This window comes from Mastigoproctus giganteus, chromosome 2, assembly GCF_048544385.1.
Source record: "Mastigoproctus giganteus isolate SK-2022 chromosome 2, ASM4854438v1, whole genome shotgun sequence".
In the NCBI taxonomy this organism is placed as follows: Eukaryota; Metazoa; Arthropoda; class Arachnida; order Uropygi; family Thelyphonidae; genus Mastigoproctus; species Mastigoproctus giganteus.
Genome location: NC_143576.1, coordinates 129,914,737 through 129,939,940, shown reverse-complemented (window position 1 = coordinate 129,939,940; position 25,204 = coordinate 129,914,737). Strand labels below are relative to the sequence as shown.

The following is a 25,204-nucleotide window of genomic DNA, read 5'->3' as shown; positions in this document are numbered from 1 at the left end:
CACAAATCAGAAATGGAAGCATCCTAACTACATCTCAAAAAAAAAAAAAAAGACATTAAATATTAATGATATTTATGCACTGCTTGAGAGAAAATAAGCTTTGTGGGAAAATTTTTTACTGATGTCTACCCTAGAAAGTAAAAAGATAACACATCTGTAGAGATGGAGTTTGCTTGAACATAGTGCAAGATTATTGGCTGTGTCACCAAATAGGTGTTAAGGATCAAGAGCAATGTAGATATGCATATTATTGAAGACACGGATCAAAATAACACTTGCACACATCAAGGATCCTTCTGTGAGGCCACATATACCAATGAGTTTTCTGACATGTATACCAACAAAGAATGGGTTGGCAAAAAAGCAACAACTCTAATAAGCATTAAATAATCTTATTTAATTTTAAAGGATGTGTTATGCTAGTAAGCAATACTAGCATAACAACTAAGCTGATTACTTAAATTTTTATGTTGTCGGTTTTAAGCTAACAACAACAGTAAAAATGAGAGTTTGAGGCTATCAGTTGTGCAGTTGACAAATTCTGAGATCTTGGAAACAAGTTTTTGGAAAATTTTACCTTTTTTTACTTAATGTATTAAATTATATTCAATAAATAGTTTTAATAATCCTAGTCGCATTCATTGGCTTATTTTTAAATTTAGCTAGGAATTCTGTAGGGATAACAATATTCGTAGAGCCTTTAATTGGTTATTTAAAACACAAATATATCTTGTAACTAGTAAATTGTAGCATTATGTATGGCAGTGTTAATTAGTGTTTTAATTATGATAAATAAATAGCTCAAAGGTTCTAGTCATGTAGGCTGACACATTTTTTTGTTTTTAGTTAAGAAATTTTATCATCTAGTAGAGCTAGAACTAATTTATAATATTACAAACGTAACTACAACATAATATATATAATACAAACTTGACAGTACAATATATAAATATATAACAATGTAAACTTGATAGTGCAATGTATACATAATAAAGTAAATGTGCCAGCAGGATACATATTATTGTTGCATAACCTGTGAATAAAGTAGTGTAATTATTACATGTTAGATATCCATTATTTTAGTGTAGTATTCACAAATTAACTTAAATTATGCAGAAAGCATGTCTCAAACTAGGGCAGCAAAGCAAATGGCTAAACGCAGTTTAGATACTAAACGTAGTTAAAAATAATTGGAGTCATGCTGCTGTTCCCCACTGTTTTGAACAGCAACATGTTTTGAAAACCCCACTGTTTTGAACAGCAACATGTTAGAGAGGCAATAAGAGAGAGAGAGAGAGAGAGCAATACTGTTGATATGATTATCAGCAGTGATTCTTCATGCATTAAGAATCTACAGATAAAAGAACCACTACGTTGAAATGATGATTACGTACTGCTGTGGTACTTAATTAAAGACGTAACTACCATCAAGGATAAAGAAAAGGACTTACATAAAGGTGACTACATTGGTTTCAGATAGTTTTTAAATTCTATACAGTAGGACCCACTGATGATGTTACCATCAGCAAATTCTAAATGGGAAGCATTTAAGGAATTAATCATAGAAGCTACTAGTCTTTTCATATCAATGAAAAAATACTGTTCAAGGCTTAGGCCTACATGGATATCAGATGAACTACTTGGACACACAAAACAGAATGGAAGAAAAATGCATGGGATGCATATAAATTATCAAATGATACAGAAGCCTACGGTAGATTAAACTAGTCTCCAATCAAATCACAAATCAGGTTAGGCAAGTTAAGCAAGATTACAAGAAGCCTTTGGCAAAGGATGCAAAGAAAAATAGCACAGATTTCTTAACTTATGCAAACACTAGAAGGAAGGAGATGAATTTGCTTGTTCCATTTGCTATCAGTAGCTTCACTGTTGATGATGATTCTGATTATCAGCAGTGATTATTCATGCATTAAGAATTTGCATATAAAGCAACCACTAGGTGGCAGTGATCACAGTGTACTAATGTGGGATTAACAAAGAGACATAACTACCATCAGGGGTAAAGGGAAGGGCTTTTGCTTTCGTAAAGGTGGCAGTGGTCTCACAGTTTTTAAATTCTGTACAATGGGATCAACTGATGATGTTATCAACAGCAAATTCTAAATGGGAAGCATTTAAGGAATTAATATTGGAAACTACTAGGCTTTTCATACTAACTAAGAAATGCTGTTCAAGGTTTAGGCCTAAATGGATGTCAGATGACCTAATAAGACCGGTGGCAGAGAAGAAAAATGCATGAGATGCATATAAATTATCAGGCGATGTAGAAGCCTCTCGTGTATATGCACGCTAGTCTTTAATCAAGTCACAAAGGAGGTTAGGCAAGCGAAGGCAGATTACTAGAAATCTTTGGCAAAGGATGCAAAGAAAAACAGCACAGACTTCTTTACTTATATAAACTCTAGAAGGAAGGGGATGAATCAGAATGGTTTACTTGATATCGATGGTTCGACTGTTGATGATCCTGCTCAAATTGTTGACAAACTTAATGAGTATTTTGCATCTATATTCACACGAGGAATTCTGTAATCAAGTGGAAGACAGAAGCTCATTAAACTCTAACAGGGAGCTTAATGATTTTGTGATAACAGAGAGCAAAGTGGAGGAGAAATTGTTGAAGTTAAACGTAGGAAAGGCACCTGGGGTAGATGGGATCTATCCAGTTATATTAAAAGAGGCAGCAAAGGAAGTAAGCAAATCCTTAACCAAATTTTAAGAAAGCATCCTTGGACTTGGGAGGTCCCCACAGACTGGAGATGTGCAAATGTATCCCCAATTCATAAAGGGGGATATTAATGGGTGACACAAATAGTCACAAACCTGTTAGTTTAACTTCTGTTCCAGGGAAAAATAAAGGAGTCACTCGTTAAGGAAGCATTGCAGGATCATCTGGACAAGGCTGTAGTAATCATTCATACCCGCATGGATTTGTTAAATGGAAGTCTTGTCTGACCAATCTGACCAATCAAAAACTAATTTTCATATCATATACTTGGATTTCAGGAAAGCTTTTAATACTGTTGCACATGGAAGGCTATTGTACAAATTGGAGCAGTATGGCATTAATGGCAAGTTGCTAGAATGCATAAAAGGATGGTTGAGTGGGAGAAAACAGTGATAATTAATGGACACTGCTCTTCATGGACTAATGTTATTAGTGGAGTCCTCCACGGTTTGGTGTTGGGCCCATTGTTGATTTTTTTTATATTTATCAATGATATTGTTAAAGGTATATCAGGCTGAATGTCCAAATTTTCAGATGATACAAAGGTTGGGAGGGTTATTAATGACAGTATGGTACTGCAGCAGGATCTAGAAAAGATGGGCAGATGGACTGAGAAGTAGCAACTAAAGTTTAACATTGACAAATCAAAAGTACTGCATGTGGGTAGAAGTAATCCCAGAGAAACATACCAACTGTGTAGTACAATCAGGGTGGTAGAGAATGAAAATGATCTGGGAGTAATTGTGCAATCAGATATGAAGTTTTCTGAGCAGTACAGACAAGCTGCCAGAGCAGACCATGTCTTGTCAATGATATACAGGAATTTTGCTAGTATGGATAAGGAGGTGATTATTCCTTTGTATACAACTATGGTCAGGCCACACCTTCAGTTCTGGAGGCCTTGTTTCAGGACAGATGTTGAGTTGCTAGAATAAGTACAGAGAGGGGCAACAAGATTGTTTGGGGGAACAAGGAGGGTCCTCTAATGAAGAAAGGCTTAAGTTCTGTAAATTGCAGCATCTGGAGACTAGGCACCTGCGAGGTGATCTGATTGAGATGTATAAGGTTGAATGGGTTGAGCAGGCTCAGTGCTGATGGGATTCTCAGATTACATACCTGAGTGGGCATAAATTCAAACTGAGGAAAGATAATTGTAGAATAGATGTGCAGAAATTTGCCTTTAGCCTGCGGGTAGTTGATTGCTGGAACGAAATTCCATCTGTCGTTGTGGAAGTTGATAGCTTAAATTCAAGGAAGAACTGCTCAAACTTTGAGAGAGAATGGATGTGTGAAATGAGGGGTTGAATTTAGCTGATGCTGTATAAGTTTGCTTTCTCATCATATGCCTCTACTAATGTTAACAGGGAGGTAAATGAATTTGTAATAACGAGAGGAAAGTGGAAGAAAATCTGTTGAAGCTAAACATAAAAAAGGCAACTGGGGTGGATAAGATATATACAATTGTATACAAGGGATACAGAAGAGGAGGTAAACAAACCCTTAGCTATAATTAGGAGAGCATCCTTGTATTTAAGGGAGGTCCTGTGGGCTGGAGATGTACAATTCTATCTCCAATTCACAGAGGGGATCAAAGAATGACATGAATAACTACAAACCTGTTAGCTTAACTTCTGTTCCAGGAAAATTAATGGAGTCACTGGTTAAAGAAGTGATGCAGGATCATGTAGACAGAGTGCAGTTACACTACAGTCACAGAATCGATTTGTTAAGGGGCAATTTTGTCTGACCGATTCGATTGGATACTTATGATATAATGACAAAGGAACCGGATGCAAAAAATTTTGATATATACAGGCAACTCCAGTATAACAAGGTACTTCCACAACAAGGTTTCGCTCTAACACAGTTTAAGAATTGCTGGAAATCTCACATAACACATTATTTCAGAGCTTTCATACTGGGAAACCCTGCTATTATGTTAGATGTCATTTTCAACTTTTCCATTCTTTTTGTGAATCCCTGCTGTTGACTCGCTAGTGTTTATCGTCTTCGTGATATTTTTATAAAGCACATTTCTGGAAGTCACTACCATAAACTCTTATTGCATTTGCTATAGTATTGACAGCTGTAATTCTGTGGGTTTTCATGTGATTATGGTGAAATGTGTTTTCCCTTCCATGATATATTCAATCATATAAAAAACATAAATAAATGTTCAGAAACTCATTACTCCATATCTCACTTGTGCCATATTGTGTTTGTTGAACCTGTGCGTGCAGTGTTCTTTGTTAATAACTGCTTATCATTTTTACTGTTTTAAATTTTAAAACCAATAAAAAAATATATAATAAAAAGTCAGTGAAAAGAAATATCAATTAATATGTACATATTACAGTACATATTAATTAAGTTATGTATGTAAGCATAAATGTATTTTTATTTTGCTAACTAGAAAATATTCTTCAGATTTTCACGTATCATTTAAAGTGGGAGTCCACTGTATTTTGTTAGGAGATCCCTGGGTTAGGTTCTGTGCTATTGAAATTGTGCTTGTTTGAGACCATAAAAAATAATTGTGACTTCGAACAGTGCAGTTCTTGACATTTCAAAAGAGAGCAGAAGAAGGTACACAAAATCTAGATGCTGCAGAAGAGATTGTGCTTAGCAGCGATAAAGAGGAAGAAAATTAAATGAACGTATATTAGCTCACTTAAAATTATCACAGTTTGTAAGGTAAGACATTTGTTCAGTTATTACTACAATAAAAATTAAGTTTCCAATAGTTATAAAAAAAAAAAAGGCGTATTTTTGTTAGCTTTTGGAACGTAACCCTACCCCCCTTTTTTGTACTGGTTCTTAGTCCCATATAACATGATTTTGCATTGCATGAGATTTTGTAGGTACCAAACTACCATGTTATACAAGGGTTACCTGTACTTGCATTTCAAGGAACTGATACTGTTGCAAATAAAAGACTGTTGTACAAATTGGAGCAGTGTAGCATTAAAGGCAAGTTTGCTATGGCAAAAGAAGGATAGTTGAATGGGAGAAGACAGAGTGGTTATTAATGGGTGCTGGTCTTTGTGGGCTAATGATATTGGGGAAGTCTCAAAGGGTTCATTGCTGAGCCCATTGTTGTGTTCTATATCTATTAATGATATTGAAAATGGTACATATCAGGTTTAATGTCTACGTTTTCAGACAATACAAAGGTTGGCAGGTTTACTGTCGTTAACAAAGGTTAACGACAGTAATCAAGGGTAGCTACTGCAAAGAGAGCCAGAAAAATTAGGCATATGGGCTGAGAAGTGGCAATTGAATTTTAACATTGACAAATGCATGGTACTGCATGTGGGTAGCAGTAATCCAAGGTAGTGATAGTAATCCAGGGTAGTAGAAAAAGGCTTTGAGGACAGTGTGGTCAGATATAAAGTTCTCTGAACAGTAAAGACAGGCTGTCTGGACAGCTCATGGAATTTTGCAATGATATACAAGAATTTTACTTGCAGGGATAAGGCAGTGACTATAGCATTGCAGAAGGCAATCGTAGGCCACATCTTGAGTACTGCATAATATGGGTCCAGAGGCCTCATTTTAGGTAGGATGTAGACCTGCTGGAATGGGTGGAGAGAAGAGCAATTACTTGGTAATTGCTCTTCAGTTCTGCTAATTTCGGTGTCTAAAAACTAGGCACTGGGGGTTATCTGATTGAGGTGTTTAAAGCTTTGAATGGATTGAGTAAACGCCATGCTGACAGCATTCTTCCTCTTGCTCAGATAATATACATGAAGGGACATAAATTAAAACTGAGGAAGGATGGTTGCAGAATTAATGTGTGGAAGTTTTCCTTTAGCCAGTGGGTATTAACTGTTGGGACAAACTTCTATTTGTTGTGGAAGTGAGTTATTTGAATAAATTTAAGGAAGAATTAGGCAGATAAACTACTGAAGAGAATGAACAAGTGATAAGGTATTTTTTTATTTTTTTATTTTTTTGTTTATTTTGGCTGATGTGTTATAAGCTTGCTTTGTTGCATCATTTGCCACTACTAATACAATTCATGCAAAAGGAAAAGAAAGAAAATTTTAAATAAAAGCAACGCATACTTAATATGCATTCACGGCCTGATCAAGAAGAAAATATTACAGAAGGTAAAGGCAGTCATCTTGTTCTCCTAAATGATATACAATGACAAAGTGAAGTTTAAGAATAAAATTAAATAACTGATAATAATCAGAAAAATAAAACAAGATTTTTGTAGTTAAAAAAAAAAAAAAAAATTTTTTTTTTTTGGATAATAATTTTTATCTGAAGAAAATTATACATTTTATGTTTAAACTCATTTCTTTTTCGTGCTTGCTTTTTTTTTTTTTTTTTTAAGATTTTTTTTAATGTTGATAAATCAACTAAACCTCTGAACCTGGCAATTATTGGAAATCCATGTACATTAAAAAAATATGGGAAAGAGGAAAAAATATGAGTAGTGCATACAAGATAAAATGCAATGCATGGTTTGGTTTACGTTGGGTCAGAAATTATCAAAGCATTGGAATGCTTTGATAATCTCTGACATGATGAAACATCTCCAACTGATTAAACTCATAGGTGTACTTGCTGTACACCTTTTGCAAGGCCCATTATAAAATATTATACAGTTTTTATATCATCATTCTTGCCATATTACTCCCTAAAAATTAGGCACTGGAGGTTATCTGATTGAGGTGTTTAAGGCTTTGAATGGACTGAGCACACTCCATGCTGATGGCATTCTTCCTCTTGAGAAAATAATTATAACTCATATGGGAAAGCTTAACATTCTACATAAAACATGTATAAATTGAATTTAATTGTACATTAATATAATTATATTTAATTAATGCTGTTATAACTGATATATATAAAAAACTTTCACTTCATACTTACTAATCCTATTCGTTGGGATTTAGGAGATGTTCCTAGGTTACCAAGCGGTTGTGGGCTAGAAGGAACAGACAACGGAGAAGGTTCTGGTACTTCCTGATTTGGAGGTTCTAATGAGGAACAGTTTTTTCATGTTTAACTTTAAAATCATTTTTACACAAGAAACAATAACTACTTTGAAATAAATTCACACCATTCTTTTAACAAATTTAGTGTTGCTACTTACCACCTAGTCTATTTTAAGCAGGTATAGACAAACAAACACTAATTTGTGATTACAACTTTTAAAAGATGAAGTACAATTATGTATGCCATGATATTTGTATAGACAAACTAAAATAATTAGTTGCTTTAATTCATATAACTACAAATTACTAATAAAAAAAAAAAAGCATAAATGTGTATTGTCTCAAACTTTATAAGTCTATATCATGGGCAAAAGCCTCAGTATTTAAGGCCCACTAATATTCATGAAGAACACCATGCTAAGGCTTTTATTATGATTCAATTCAATATTTACTTCAATTTTTTTTTTTTTGAAGAAATACTATGTAATATGGTTACTTTTATATCAATCAAAATAACTATTCTACCTAAATATCAATTGTGGCTTATGTACCCCTTTGACATTGAAATAAATCACTGAAATAGAACTATGGTATCTTAAAATTTGAGCTTGTGAAATAAAAATGTGTGATGAGGATAAATTTGTTGTAAATGTCAAAAACTTATAAAACTTTTTATTCCAAGTGCAGTTTTTCACTGCAATGTATACACAACCACCAATAAATATTTAACTATAGGTTGTGTGACTGTTGTTGTGACCTTCTTGGTGGGTGTGGATGTGTGGGTGGGTGTGCACACACACACAAACATCACACTTTGTTCAGTCACATTATTATAAAATGTATCAACTTAAGTGTGCATTTCACCCTAATAAACATTGTCTCTGGCCACTCACAGTGACTAATTTTCCACATATATCGACTACGAACTCAGGTTCCTCATTGTTCCTTTTCTTACTCCTCAACAACCTATATATCTTTCTATTTCCATCAATATCCTCCTATAATTTATGTGTAAACTCCATACAACTTTTGCCCTTTTCTTCTTTTACAATTCTCTTTGCTTCTTTTTTCTTCTCATTATATATCTCTTTGTCCTCTTCCAATTTACATGAATTACATTCTCACTTTATGTGCTTTAATATTCATAAAATTACATACAAGTTCAGACACATGTAATTGTTCACAAATATCATGTTCTATAGATATCATTGCCAGATTTACAAGCCTGTCTTGTAACATACCTGATCTTAAATAGTTAATCTGAGTTTTAATCTGGAAAATGATCTCTCCCCACTTGTGACACCCGGAATTGTTAATAAAATTCTTAGGACTATCATCAAATTCGGAAAAGGCAAATTACTTGTGCAAATTAATTTTAATGTTTCATAGGGATTGTTAAGTTTGTCAAAACCCAATTTAAAAAGATCCCTGCAAAGCTTTTTAGCTTGCAATGCTTTATTTACACTAACATTAAGAATTTTATTCCATATAGCCAATCTGCATAAAAATGGATAGTCTATTTGTAAAAGCAGACTTTGAGCAAAGCTAATAGTTTCCGCATTTGCAGACATATCTTCAATATTAATTAAAACTTCATGAACTTTTGTTATTTGTAAGAACAAAGATTTTATTGGTCGACTTTGGACGACTAACTTGTGTCTGTATGTCCTTTATGTGAAATCTTCAAAGTATAATCATTAAAATTTCCCAGCAACTGGTGGAACCAGGAAAAAAAAGTAAACATTCTTGAACAACACCAAAAAAACTTATCATCCCAGACATTATTTACACTGCATGTAAACCAGCTAAATTAAGACTATGTACCAAACATAGTACAAACGTTGCAATTCATTTTTTTAATTATTGCCTGTATGCCATTATGTTTTCCAGCCATATTGTCCCCCATTATCGTATCCTTCCAACCTTACATTTTTAATGTCAAGTCCATCCTTTTCTAATTTGGTAAGAATTTCTGTTGCCAATCCAATGGCAATCTTTTCTTTACTTTCTATAAAATCAATGAAAATCTCTTCTATTGATATTTTTCCAACAATAATTTGCACATATCTAATTATTTGGGACATTTGTTCATGATGTGATAAATCAGGTATGCAATCAAACAATGCATACAAGGTTAAGACGTAATCCATTCATTGTATGGACATTTTTTTCATTCTATGGATACTATTTTAAATGTAATAATCTAAAGGAATTCATTCGCTATAAAAAAGTTCATTAAACAGAGGACCGACTAATTAAATGAAAAATGAACCAATATTAAAAATACATAACCAGTCAAGTGTGCCCTTAAATTGCCGTGCCTGGGCTGGAGCCCACTCTTCGACCATAGTTCCAGCTGTACCATCGATATATATACATATTCTATACATATTTTGAAATACTAGCCATCATGCATGCTCCTAAGATGTGAACAGACACATGGTGCAATTTCGCTATACAATTCAATAATAGTTTGTTTATATATTGAGTTAAATTCAGTATTTATTGACTTTACCTAGATACTTTTATCAAGTATTATTATAATAAAAATTTTGAATTTCAGCACCCCCAAACATTGGCACCCCTATGTAATGCTTACCATGTTCTGCCAGCCCTGGATACATATAAATTAACAGGTGACAGTGAAGCCTATAACAGATATAAGCTGGTCAGTAATCAAGTCACAAAGAAGGTTAGGCAGGCAGAGGCAGATTACGAGAAATCTTTGGCAGAGGATGCAAAGAAAAACAGCAAAGAGTTCTTTACTTATGTAAACCCTAGAAGGAAGGGGATGAATCAGATTGGTCCACTTGATATCGATGGTTCAACTGCTGATGATCCTGCTCAGGTAGCTAACAAACTAAATGAGCATTTTGCATCTACATTCACACAAGGAGTTATTTGGGGAGGGGAATGCCAGAGGTGTATTAAACTCTGGCAGTGGACTATTCGATTTTGTAATAACTCAGAGCAAAGTGGAGGAGAAATTGTTGAAGACAAACATAAGGAAGACACCTGGGGTGGATGAGATCTATCCAGTTATATTAAAGGAGGCAGCAAAGGAAGTAAGCAAACCCTTAGCCATAATTATGAGGGCTTCCTTGGATTTAAGGGAAGTACCCATGGACTGGAGATGTACAAATGTGACCCCAATTCACAAAAGAGGATCAAAGGGCAACACATGTAATTATAGACCTCTTAGTTTAACTTCTGTTCCAGGGAAATTAATGGAGGCACTGGTTAAAGAAGCACTGCATGATCATCTAGACAAGACTTCATTTATAGTTCAGACACAGAATTGGGTTTGTCAAGGGGAAGTCTTATCTGACCAATTTGATTAGATACTACAATGTGGTAATAAAGGAACTGGATACAAAGAATAATTTTGATATATACTTGGATCTTAGGAAGGCTTTCAATACTGTTGCACAAGGAAGACTGCTGCACAAATTGAAGCAGTGTGGCACTGGAGGCAAATTGCTTCTATGGATAAAGGGATGGTTGAGTGGGAGATGACAGAGTGGTAATCAATGTACACTGCTCTTCGTGGAGTAATGTTCAGTGTTGGGTCCATTGTTGTTTTCTGTATATATTAATGACATTGATGATGGTATATCAGGCTTAATGTCTAAGTTTGCAGATGACAAAAAGGTTGGCAGGGTTGTTCAATGACAGTATACTACTGCAACAGAATCTGAAAAGTTGAGCAGATGGGCTGAGAGGTGGCAAGTGAAGCTTAACATTGACAAATGTAAAGTACTGTATATGGGTAGCAGTAACCCCCAGAGTTGCATATCAACTGAGTGATACTATACTGAGGGTGGTCGAGAATGAAAAGGACCTGGGGGTAATTGTGCAATCAGATATGAAGTTTTCTGAGCAGTGCAGATGGTGCACGAGTAGCTCATGATGTCTTGTCAATGATATACAGGAATTTTTTTTTGCAGGAAAAAGGAGGTGATTATTCCCTTGTATAAGGCAATGGTCAGGCCACAGCTTCAGTACTGTATACAGGTCTGGAGGCCTCATTTTAGGAAGGATGTAGAGCTGCTGGAACAAGCACAGAGAAGAGCAACAAGATTAGTGAATGGAACAAAGGGTTGCTGTTATGAATAAAGGTTTAAATTTGCAAATTACAGTTTCTGGAGACTGGGCAGCTGTCAGGTGATTTGATTGAAGTGTATAAGGTCTTGAATGGTTTTGAGCATGCTCAATGCTGATGGGATTCTTCCTCTTGCCCAGCTTAATCACCTGAAGGGACATAAATTCAAATTGAAGAAAGACAGTTGCAGATGTGCAGAAGTTTGCCTTTAGCCAGTGGGTGGTTGATTTCTGAAACAAACTTCCATCTGTTGTTGTAGATGTTGACAGCTTAAATAAATTCAAGGCAGAACTAGGCAAACATTTGGAGTGAATGGAAAGGGTTTTTTTTTTTTTTTTTTTTGGCTGATGCTGTATAAGCTTGGTTTCTTGCATCATATGCCACTGCTAATGCTAACTCTTGATTCTTCAGCTTCCAAATCTATCTTTTGTCCAGTTCTACTCTTTTTCTTTTTATTCTCAACTCTTATCCTAAATTTGGCCACCAACAATATGAGGTCGGTGTCCATACTTACCAAAGTTATAACCTTTACATCTATCACTTTCCTGCTACATATTCTATCAATAATAAAATAATCCATTACTGTTTGATATTTACCATTCCAACTATATCTCATTATCTTTTGGCTTTGCTTCTTGTCAAACCAGGTATTACATATTTTTAATCCATTTAGTAAGCACAGTCCACCAGCCTTTGGCCTTCTTCATTTCTTCGCCCATATCCATAAGTTTCAATAACACTCTCCAACCTCAACCCTTTCCAGCTGCTCCTCAAATTTGATCTTCTCACTGTCTTCTGCTCCTTGTTGGGAGGCATAAACTTGCACTAGTCATATTTGTTCCTTCACACTCAAAGGTGAGTCTCATTCATTTATTAATTCCTTCCACTTCTTTGATTCTTGCATTTATTTCCTTGTTAACAATAATACCTACTCCATTCCTGGATTTATCTTTTGCACATTTCCAATATAATTTATATCCTTCTTTCAAACACTTCTTTCCCTCTTTCTTCCACTTAATCTCACTCAAACCCAAAATGTCCAATTTCCTTTCCATCCTTTCCTTTCCTTTTATGTGTTGCAAATGGATGCAAGTAACATGGTAGTTTTAGTAAGTGACAGGTATTTAAAAGACATTAACACACTTCCTGCAGAAACAACTTGATTAAAGTGTCCAACAACATTAAGGTTATTATTATATTAATACCACTCTTATACCACGTGAAATTAATAATATAGTTGATTAGGCTGTTCACCTACATTACTATTCATTAAAGTGACGTTTAGGATATCTTACCGATACCCATCATCAGACCATGCTGTTGAGAAAATAAAAAAGAAAATAAAAAGGAAATAAAAGAAAATAAAAAAATGTTACAAATTTTGAATATTTTAGAATATTACAGTTACAATTACCAAATTTTTACAATTACAATTAACAATATTACAATTACAACTATAAATATCACAAATACAATTTGCAAATTAAGATTCTAAAGTATTAAGTTTTGAATTGCCATTACAATAGAAAACAGGAAATCTAAGTTACATACAAAGAGATTAAATTCTTACCTGATGACAGACTCCTCTTGCCAATTCTCCCAGAAATGTGATCTGCTACAGGCAAGAGGCGCTGCTAGCAGTTAATTTATAGGTGAGTGATTAACTGAATTCAACAATAGGATAGTGCCATATTTTTTTTTTTTTTTTTTTAATTCTGGATCAGGGGTTTTATGTAGTGAGAGACTGAGGTTACCCTTGCTCCCATATGCTGGACATCAGGGTTGGCATGAAGGCTGGTTCAGAATCTTACCAATGCCTATCATCAGAGCATGTTACTGGTGCCTAATTTTTATCCTAGATCTGGTGTTCTTGTGTAGTGGAAGCCGGGGGTGATCTTTGCTTCCATACTCTGGCACATCAGGGTTGGTGTGCAGGCTGGCTCAGGATCTTACCAATATTCATTATCAGACCATGCTTCTGGTTCAGGTGGACAGGAGGGAGTTGTATCTGGTCTATGTTCTTTTCCTGAATTCGCTGTTTCCTACTGCTTGCTGAGGTTCTGAATATTTTTATGAAGAAGTAGGACGAAGTTGCGAATGAGACAGACTGTGGTTGGTCCATACCTAGATCCAATATAGTTAAGAAAGGAAGCTACATGGTAGCGTCCATTCTTAACTACATTGGACCTAGGTTTTTCACTTTAATGTATAGTAATATAGGCGAACAGACTAATAAACTATATTATTAATTTCACGTGGTATAAGAATGGTATTAATATAATAATAACCTTAACGGACAAGTGACATTTCAAGTATCTTACCGATACCCATTATCAGACCATGCTGCTGAGGAAACAGAAAATAAAAAAGGTTACAAATTTTGAATATTTCAGAATATTACAGTTACAATTAACAATACTACAATTACAATTACCAATATTACAATTACAACTATCAAGCATGGGCTGATGATAGGTATTGGTAAGAGCCTGAACCAGACTGCACACCAGCCATGCTCTCCGGAGTATGGGAGCAAATCTCCTCCCAGGCTCAACACAACACAAGAGTCCTGGATCCAGGATACAAAAAAAAATAAATAAATAAATAAAATAAAACATTGACACTATCCTATTGCCTGTATGCACATCAGGTTTCTGGGAGCATCGGCAAGAGGAGTCTGTCTGCTGGTAATTATTTAATCTCTTTGTATGTAACTTAGATTTCCTGTTTTCTATTGTAACAGCAATTCAAAACTTAATAATTGCAAATTGTAATTGCAATATTGGTAATTATAATTGTAATATTATAATTGTAAATGCAATATTGGTAATTATAATTGTAATATTATAATTGTAAATGCAATATTCAAAATATAAAATTTGTAACCTTTTTTATTTTCTATTTACACAACAGCATGGTCTGATAATTGGTAAGATATCAGATATCACTTTAATGTATAGTAATGTAGGCAAACAACCTAATAAACTATATCATTAATTGAATGTGGTATAAGAGTGGTATTAATATAATAATAACCTTAATGGAAAACAACCACATAGCTTCCTTCCCTAACTATGTCCAACAACAAACATACACTGGTGTTCAAAGAAAGCGCATCACCCCTTAAAAATTGTAATTGTCATCCAAATAACATTATGTATATGGCAATATTTCTTACAGATTAACACATGTAGGGTGAGAACGTAATATTAAATCAGCTGTTACTTTCAGCTATATAAGCACGCTCTGCAAGAGCTGCAGTCATTCCTTGCTTGTGTCAAGATGGAGAGTTACGTGCAGCTAACACCACGAAGAAAGAGTGCTATTGTTGCTTTACGTGAGGAAGGATGTTCTTCCAGTCATATTGCTTATAGAGTGTCTTGTAATCAGCCGACAGTAAGATTTCTTTCCAAACTCAAGAATATTGGTTCTGCTGATAGGAAAAAGGAACCGGAGGCAAATGAGTCTCTATGCCAAAACAGGACTGCATTTTGAAGCGCTTATGCCTCGAAACGGTAAAGCTTCTTCATCTGAGCTGAAAAGAGAATGGGAAGAACATACAGAAGTGGTAGCAAGTGCAGTAACAGTCAGAAGATGCCTCTTCAAAAATGGACTTGTAGCCCGTCATCCTAAGAATAAGCCGCTCCTCACATAAAAAATGAAAAAGGCCCGATTAATTTGGTGTAAGGAGCATGTCAAATCGACCCCCGAGCAGTGGAAGTCAGTTATTTTCTCAGATGAGAAGAAATTCAACCTGCATGGCTCTGATGGGAGACAAACGATTCGCCGTAGACATGGTGAAGAATACCATCCAGACTGCGTGGTGTCTACAATTAAATTCTCTACCAGCCAAATGATGGGGTGCATTTCGTATCATGGAGTAGATCATATGCAGTTTATAAAAGGTTCCATAAATGCCAATGGATACCTGGCTATATTGGAAGGCAAATTGCTACCAACCATTAGAGACCATTTCAACCTGCCCAGTAACTGCATCTTTCATGACGACTCTGCTCCTTGTCATCAGGCAAAAAGTGTAAGTAGGCACTTCCGTAGTTACTTTAGCTTCATTTCTGCATTAGAGGTTCAACAGTAATGTGTTTACAGTTGTTACAGGTGAAAAAATGGTTGGAAGAACGGTCCATTAAAACTGTTAGCTAGGCAGGAAACAACCCAGACCTGAATCCTATAGAGAACTGTTGGCTTCGTGTGGAATCTGCAGTTGCCAGAAAGAAACCAAAGACCCTTCGTGAACTTTAGGAAGCCATAATTCGTGTTTGGAACCACGAACTATCAGTCGATTATCTTCAGAAACTGATTTTGTCAATTCCTCAATGGTGTGCTGCTGCTGTTATCAGGGCTAGAGGCGGTTCAACTAAATATTAGTTCACACCTGGTGAACTTTACATTTTTTTTCCCATTTAAAATGATAAACTGAAGCCAATTCAGGGCTTCTGATAACATTTAAGCCATAATTGTCGTGTTTACCAAAACTGTTGTATAGAGATTGCAAATGCTCATTTTGGAATATTATTAGTAGCAATAGTAGTGGAATGTGATGCAAGAAAGCAAGTGTATGAGCTTATGCAGCATCAGCCAAAAAAAAAAAAAAAAAATTACAAAACAATCCCCTACAAATGTTTGTCCAGTTCCTCCTTAAATTTATTTAACCTATCAACCCACAACGATAGATGGAAGTTTGTTCCAGCAATTAACCACCTGCTGGCTGAAGGCAAGTTTCCGCAAATCTATTCTACATCTGTCCATCCTCAATTTCAATTTATGCCCCGTTAGGTTCGTAATCTGAACAAGTGGAAGAATCCCATCAGAATTCAGCATGCTCAACCCATTCAAGGACTTATACACCACAATCAGATCACCTCGCAGGTGCCTAGACTCCAGTTGCTGCAATTTGCAGAACTTAAGCCTCTCCTGGTAAGAGGATCCATTCATTCCCCTCACCAATCCTGTTGACCTTCGTACACGCTCAAGCAAATCTACATCCTTCCTAAAATGAGGCCTCCAGACCTGCCCGCAGTATTCAAGGCGTGGCCTGACCATTGCCTTATACAGCGGGACAATCACTTTCTTTTCCCTGCTAGCAAAATTCCTGTATATCATTGACAACACCCCATGACCTGCCCTGGCAGCCTATCAGCATTGCTCAGAAAACTTCATATATGACTACACAATTACTCCCAGGTCTTTTTCATTTTCTACCGCCTTAAGTGTAGTACCAAACAGTTGGTACGTTTCTCTGGGGTTACTTCTACCCATATGCAGTACTTTGCATTTTTAAATGTTAAACTTCAGTTGCCACTTCTCAGCCCATCTGCCCAAATTTTCTAGATCCTGTTGCAGTAACACACTGCCATTACTTTGTATTATCTGCAAACTTCGATACTAGGCCTAATATGCCTTCATCAATATCACTGATAAATATACAAAACAACAATGAACCCAACACTGAATCCTGTGGGACTCCACTAATAACATTAGTCCACGAAGAGCAGCACCCACTGACTACCACACTCTGTCTACTCCCACTCAACCATCCTTTTATCCATTGTAGCAACTTACCCTTAATACCATTCTGCTACAATTTGTACAGTAGTCTTCCATGCAAAACAGTGTCAAAAGCTTTCCTGAAATCCAACTATATGATATCAAAATTATTTTTTGCATCCAGTTCCTTTGTAACCACATCATAATAACCAATCAAATTTGTCAGACAAGACTTTCCCTTAACAAACCCATGCTGTGTCTGAATTATTGCTGCAGTCTTGTCTAGATGATCCTGCAATGCATCTTTAACCAGTGCCTCCATTATTTTACCCGGAACAGAAGTTAAACTAACTGGTCTGTAATTACTCGTGTCACCCTTCGATCCCCCCCCTTTGTGACTTGGGGACACATTTGCATATCTCCAGTCCGTGGGGACTTCCCCTGAGTCCAAGGTCATAAACCCTTAGTCATAATTATGGCTAAGGGTTTGCTTACTTCCTTTGCCGCCTCCTTTAATAAACTGGATAGATCCCATCCACCTCAGGTGTCTTTCTTATGTTTAACTTCAACAATTTCTCCTCCACTTTGTTCTCAGTTATTACAAAATCATTAAGCACCGTTACAATTTGATAACCTTGTGGCATTTTCAAAGCTTAATAACTCCTCATGTGTGAATGTACATGCAAAATACTCATTCAGTTTGTTTGCTATCTGAGCAGGATCATCAACAGCCGAACCATCGATATCAAGTGGACCAATCAGATTCATCCCCTTCCTTTTAGAGTTTATATAAGTAAAGAAATCTTTGCTATTTTTCTTAGCATCCTTTGCCAAAGATTTCTTGTAATCTGCCTTCATCTGCCTAACCTCCTATGTGACTTGATTACAGACTAGCTTATATATATATATATCATAGACTTCTGTGTTGCCTGATAATTTATATGCAGCCCATGCATTTTTCTTCTCTGCCACGAGTCTCATAAGTTCATTTGACAACCATTTAGGCCTAAATCTTGAACAATATTTCTTAATAGGTAGGAACGTTTAATAGCTAGAATTTGCTGTTGGTAACATCATCAGTTGGTCCCACTGTACAGAATTTAAAAACTGTCTTAGACCACTGTAGTCACCTTTCTGGAAGCAAAAACCCCTTCCTTTACCCCTGATGGTAATTATATCTTTAAGTAAATCCCACATCAGTATACTGTGATCACTGCCACCTAGCGATTCCTTTATCTGCCAATTCTTAATACACGAATGATCACTGCTGATAACCAGATCAAGAGTATTACCCTCTCTGGTTGCCTCTCTCATATTTTGAGAGCATCTGTCAAATATCACTTAGCTTTGCATTAACTATTAATAAATATCTTTTGTTTATATTTCTATTTGTGATGCTAGTCATTAATGTAACATAACATCGCGAAAAAGGGTTAGAAATGTGAATTTCCTAGGTGATGCACTTTTTTTGAACACCAGTATATGTTTGAAACAAAGCTTACACAAGAAAAGAAAGATATGAGCATAAGCAAGGTGTAACTTGTTAAAACTGTCAGGATTCAAAATCTTAAATTAAACAGAATGTGATAAGAGAGAGAGAGAGAGAGAGAGAGAGAGAGAGAGAGAGAGAGAGAGAGAGAGAGAGAGAGAGAGAGAGAGAGAGAGAGAGAGAGAGAGAGAGAGAGAGAGAGAGAGAGAGAGAGATATTTCTATCTGACCATCTTTGTCATTATGAAATGACTAAGAATAAACTTTTTCACTGCAATACAAGACCTGGGAGTAATTGTGCAGTCATATGAAGTTTTCTGAGCAATGCAGACAGGCTGCCAGGGCAGGTCATGGGGTTTTGTCAATGATATATAGGAATTTTGCTAGCAGGGAAAAGAAAGTGATTGTACCTCTGTATAAGGCAATGGTCAGGCCATGCCTTGAGTACTGCGTGCAGGTCTGGAGGCCTCATTTTAGGAAGGATGTAGATTTACTTGAGCATGTACAGAGAAGGGCAACAAGATTGGTGAGGGGAATGAAGGGATCCTCTTACCAAGAGAGGCTTAAGTTCTGCAAATTGCAGTGGCTGGAGACTAGGCACCTGTGCAGTGATCTGATTGAGGTGTATAAGTCCTTGAATGGGTTGAGCACGCTGAATTCTGATGGGGTCCTTCCACTTGTTCAGAACCTAAGGGGGCATAAATTCAAATTAAGAAAAGACAGATGTAGAATAGATGTGCGGAAATTTGCGTTTAGCCAGCGGGTGGTTAATTGCTGGAACAAACTTCCATCTGTTGTTGTGGAAGTTGATAGGTTGAATAAATTTAAGGAGGAACTGGACAGGCATTTGGAGGGAATGGTGTGATTTTTTTTTTTTTTTTGGCTGATGCTGCATAAGCTCATACACTTGCTTTCTTGCATCACATGCCACTACTACTACTACTATTTTACCCTCCTTTACAATGTCCAGGCCCAGAGCAGCTGATGCCCTCTACACTAACCCCCTCCTGCTGCCTCTGTACAAACCATATAATCAAGTAAAAAAGGTTGGACAAGTTCTCATTCTCTCCACATGTCTTAGATGCGGCCTCTTTTTGAATTATTTCTCAGAATTATTATAATAAGTATAGTGATTCAAATTCATGAGAAAAAGTCTTCATAGAGAATATAATCCAGAATGTAGCAAGGCATTTCTTCAAAAATTAATTTAAACAATTTTTTGATGGATATACTAACTAGAAATAATTATCTTACCTATTACATTTATTAGAAAATAATGTCATACATGTTTAATTTTGTGTACTGATATCAGTAAATTTGTGTCCATAAATTATGTATTCTATGGCTGCTTTTTGATGGATAGAAAAGTAATTTCCAATTTTTTAAGGTCTTAAAGCCTTTTCTACAAATATTCAGTAAATTAAACTTAGAAAAAATGTGGTAAAAAGTATATTTAAATTCCATTCTTACATTCTTAATATAATGTTTGTTTCAAAGTGTACAGATAGCAGAATTAATTTTCTCTTTTTTTTCCTTTGCTGTCTATGGGAAATCAAACAGCTGGTAGAATAAAAAACAATCTGCAATTATAAAGTGTGGCATGGAACCAAAACACAGTTATTCTATTCAAAATGCAAGGTTTCTAATCAACTCTGCAGCAGGAATGCTGCTAAATCCAGCTCACCACAACCACTTAAATTTAAATCTGCAACACTCATTAATTTTTAATTAGAAATGTATGGCCATAAAAATTCTGTAAAGAATCCATGTTGTTCTACAAAATGCACCATGTGCCTACTCCCATATTATTTTTCAGAGTTTTGGTTTTTGTATGACACTGTAGGTAGGTGGTGAGGTAGACTGGAAATAATTTTTTTTTTTTGGATAACAAGACTGCTGCCTAAAGATATTTATTCTTATTATCCAATATAGTGAAAGAATAAAAAACATCATTATAAAATGCATCACCATGTTTTTTGATATTATATTTTTTCCAAAAATATCAAGAATTGTAAGGCATACCACAGCATACCCACTACAAGGTTAATGTAGTGGGTACGGAATTACTCTATGGTAACTCCGAAGCAATAATTCAGATAAATATTATTACTATTTTATTAGCCTGAAATATGAGAAATAAGCTTTCTGACACTGAAATAAATTTTCTAATCTCCAAAACAAGCAACTCTAACAATTATTTTCTAACTTTCACCACAACCAATTATAATTTTCTAACCTCTAACAAAAACAAACTGAAAAAGTAAGCAAAAAATACCTTCATTAAGACAGACTTCTCTTGAATTCACAGATAAATGTTTCAGACTATGCTGAAGTTCAGAAATATCTCCACTCTGCAAAAACTCTTTCTCTTTTTGGATTACCTTCTCAGTTATTTTTATATTTTCAGGCCGTTGCAATTCATCTACAAGATGGTGCTGATGATTCTGTGCTTCTTCATTTACAGAACTGCTACTTTCCTTCGAACCTGTGTCTGTCCTATTTAAAATTGCCTCTGTCCGTTCAATATCTGAACTATTTACATGGCTAAAAGTGGTTTCTATAGCCCTAAGTTGATCTTGAACGTCATTACTGAAGAAAGCTGATAACCCTCCATTTGATTCAGGTACACTGTTACAACTGGTGGCATCGTCATGAGCTAAACTAATACCATCAGTTTTATCACTGCATTTTATTGAACTATTATTTACATCATCGGAACTATCTACAGTCAGCCTTTCTATACTACTTTCTTTAACGTTGTTAATGCAACTTTCAACTCTGCATATTTTTGCTTCATCATGTTTACATGTGGGTTTGCTAACTGAATAAGACACAGAGATATTTTCCCCACCCTTCTGTTCTACAGTTTGATTCTGCTGTGTTAAATGTTTTTCACTAGTGTCAGTGGGCCAAGTCCCCCATCCTTCAGAAGTTAAATGAACATTAGCATTACACTGATTTATAGTATTATTTTGAGTATCTACAGAGGACTGTGGTTGGTTATTCCACAGATTATATGTACCACTTTGCCACTGAAAATGGTCACTACTGTGCTGATGTGAATTATGATTCCAGTCTTGTGTCTGCACACCGTACTCCCAAGACTGCTGGTAATGGGGCTGCTCAGAACTAACATTCTGTTGCTGAACAGTCAAAGGTGTAGATATGTTATTCTGATGTTGAATTTTATGAGACAGCTGCTCACCACTACCTGTAGCTACATCATTCACAACACTTTCCTGCTGTTGATGAGGATGATACTGGTACTGAGGCCAACTTTGATTCTGCTGAGTTTGGATAGCTCCACTGTTATCAATATGCCAGTTCCAAGGATCATTCTAAGAAAATAAATATTAACAGTTAATACACAAATATTAAATATAATAAAAAACTGTTTGTAAATTTTAACCTACACAGGATATAAACTTAAGTCCATATTCAGTCAAAAATCTTGAGAATAGGTAGATGTGCAGTGTTTGTGCCAAAGCAACTAGGGCCATGAAGTGCCAGTGTTTTGTCTTTGTCTGTAAACTGCATGCATTCTATGACTGATTTTCCTGTTTGCTAGATGTTAAAGGCAAGCCATGCAATTCTCAAAGATTAATTAATTCAGCCACAGTATGAAAAACCCCACAAAAATTCATCACATCTCAACAGAATTTGAAACTAGGCATTTTTGCATACAGTGCTAAATATATAGCACTGGGACAGGTTAAGATTCTAAGGCATCAGCATATAATGTCCATAAATTGAGCATATTCTCTCTTTTTTATTTATTTTTATTTTATTGTATCAGGTGGTCTATGCCAAACTCAGGCAACCCCACCAAATTATTTACAGTACCATACATACAGTATTACTGATACAATTTATAATATCATACAGAGAATGAGGTATGCCCATTCAAAAATAGGCAACAATGTCCAGAGTCCGTCTACACAAGAACCCACCAAGAAATGCATAATCCAAGTCACACGCAATACAAGGAACTGTGTGATCTTACTCAAATCATCTGATGTATTTATAGTTGAGACACAGTGGGTTTGCCACAGCACAAGGAATGCACATTACTACTGAGCCATCTGAAATGTTTATATTCTGAGATAAGCAATGGATAATCCACTTAAAGTTATGCAGCACAAGGAACTGCATTTACTAAAATCATAATGCATAGAACAAGAAAGTATAGTAAAATTACACAAGTGAAACTGAACTACTAACAATGTGATTGCTCTGCTAAATGATCAGTGCAGCACAATAAGTGCAACAGACATTCCTTATCTGAGACTAACAGAGGTGAAATATCTGTATGCGATGTTGTTAGTCCATATTTTGTTGGTTAGTATAATGACTGTCTCTGCATGAGGACTGATGCAATGCATAACAATAAGTGCAATACAAATAGCTGCAACTAATGGCTCTTCTTTACATTACACAGAGAAGATGATTCATTCTCTCTCTCTGAAACAATTTGAGAATTATTGCTTGCACAAGGTAAGCTCCCACCTATAATTAGAACAGTACCACATATTCTGCATCTACCCTATGAAATACTGAAAACCCTTCTAGTGGAAGGATTTGAAATCATCACCTCTGTTCCTACCAGAAGCTGTTCACGTCCAGGATGCAACATGTGTAGGTTTGGCAACCCTGCTATTAATTGCTACCTAAGATCAGAGTACTCACAAGAATCATATAATGTATCCCCAAATTTGATCTTTCACACAGATGTATGCAGAATGGTCCATAATACCTAAATCATGTAACTTTGCAAAAAATTATCCATGTCCTGTCAAGAAGGTGGTGTGTAAATTTGGACTAAACCATCTGGGACCAAGATTTATCATTACTATTTACATGTGGAAGGAATTTATTTATAATGTGACCTTTAGTACTATCATTCCACATCTTTCCGCCCTTGACTAACCAAGGTTCCGTCGGGGTCTGTCGGGCAGATCCTGTCAAAATTATTTTTAACTGATTTTAATTTAAACACTTTGGACCAGAAGGGAATTTTGGAGAAGAACAGGGTGGTGTAATCCAGATGAGAATGATCCTTTATTTGAAAGATATGAATTAGACATGGCCATGTTCCTTGTTAAAGATTATAAGGCACCAGGTTTGGACCTCTTGGAGACCCAGGTAATCAAAAAATTCTATGTAACATATCTGGACATTCTGTTCAATGTTTCTAATTCATGTTTAGAGGAAAATGTGTTCCCTAAAATTTGGAAAACTGCTGTCCTTAGATTCTCAATGAGGCAAACAAATCATAGGTATTACAATGGTTTGTGGCCCTCCAAAGTTCAACCCAACCTGACAACACCGACCGGGCTAGCCGGGTGGGTAAAGTGCCTGCCTGGCAACCCAAAGATAGCGGGTTCGAATCCCACCTTGGGCTTGGATCAGAGTAGATCCAAGTTGTTAGTTGTTGGCGCCACAGAAGCCGATGTGGCAACAACTAACAAAAAAAAAAAACCCGACAACATCTTATTCCTTAATATTTAATTTCTCTCATTGGGTTTTCTTTTCCCCTGAGACAACTGATTTTTAACATATAGGTATATTATATTAGGAGTGAGTGAGAAATTTTGATAAAAGGAAGATAGTGGGTGTGATTTAATTCAACCACCTTTGCTTTTCATAGGCTTTAAGTGCTTTCAGAGGTAGTCTTCGCAATCCTTGCCATTTTCACCTTGGCAGCAGCATGGTTTATATATTTATTTTTTTGTTTCACTGGTCAATATATGAGGCATGGATGGGATGAGGAAACGGTTCAGTCTATTGCCTCTGCTTTCTAAGCGGTAATTAGTATTGATTTATTGTTTCCTTATGGAAGTTTATTTTTGAACCACAGTGCATTTGTAAGTGACATGGGCTATGAGAGTTAAATAAAAAAAAGTTTACATTTTATTATTTAATTCTTTGTAGTTATTCAACTACATCATCAATCATGTAAAGTGCTGAAAAGAAAAAGTGTCGACAGTATCTGGATGAATATCTAGCTTGTAGTTTTATTGAAAGCCCATTCAACTCAAGACAGCCTGTGTGTCTTATGTTGTTTGTTATTTGGTTTTTAGAAGCATTAGCAACTAAGGCCATATTGCTCTGGGGATATGAGGTGGTCATTCCCTGACCTTTCCGCATCCTCCATATTTGGTGGTCACGGGCTCGAACCCTGGTCTAATCAAGAAGCATGTGCTACGCACTGCTGCTCCTGCCCACCTGGCTAGGGAGGCGCCTGTGTGTCTTATGTGTAATAGTTCTTTTTCAAATGAGGTTATGAAACCATCAAGACTTTTAGATCACTTAAAACGGAAACATTCTGATAAAGTTGGTAAACATATCGAATATTTTAAAAATTTAAAACAGAATTTTGAGCAATGTAACACTGTTACTTCCTTATTTAAGAAA

General features: G+C 35.8%; 1 protein-coding gene across 2 annotated transcripts in view; it reads right to left on the bottom strand.

Annotated features, from left to right (window-relative positions):
* The window catches only part of Sec16 (endoplasmic reticulum export factor secretory 16), a 592,575-nt gene that overhangs the window by 446,958 nt on the left and 120,413 nt on the right, over positions 1–25,204 (bottom strand). For both annotated transcript variants that reach the window (XM_090389538.1, XM_090389539.1), the window contains exons 6-7: positions 21,066–22,128; positions 7,631–7,737 (exon numbers count right to left, since the gene is read on the bottom strand). In XM_090389538.1, coding sequence (XP_090245664.1) covers positions 7,631–7,737; positions 21,066–22,128 — 1,170 coding nt within the window. The remainder of the gene's footprint in view (positions 1–7,630; positions 7,738–21,065; positions 22,129–25,204) is intronic.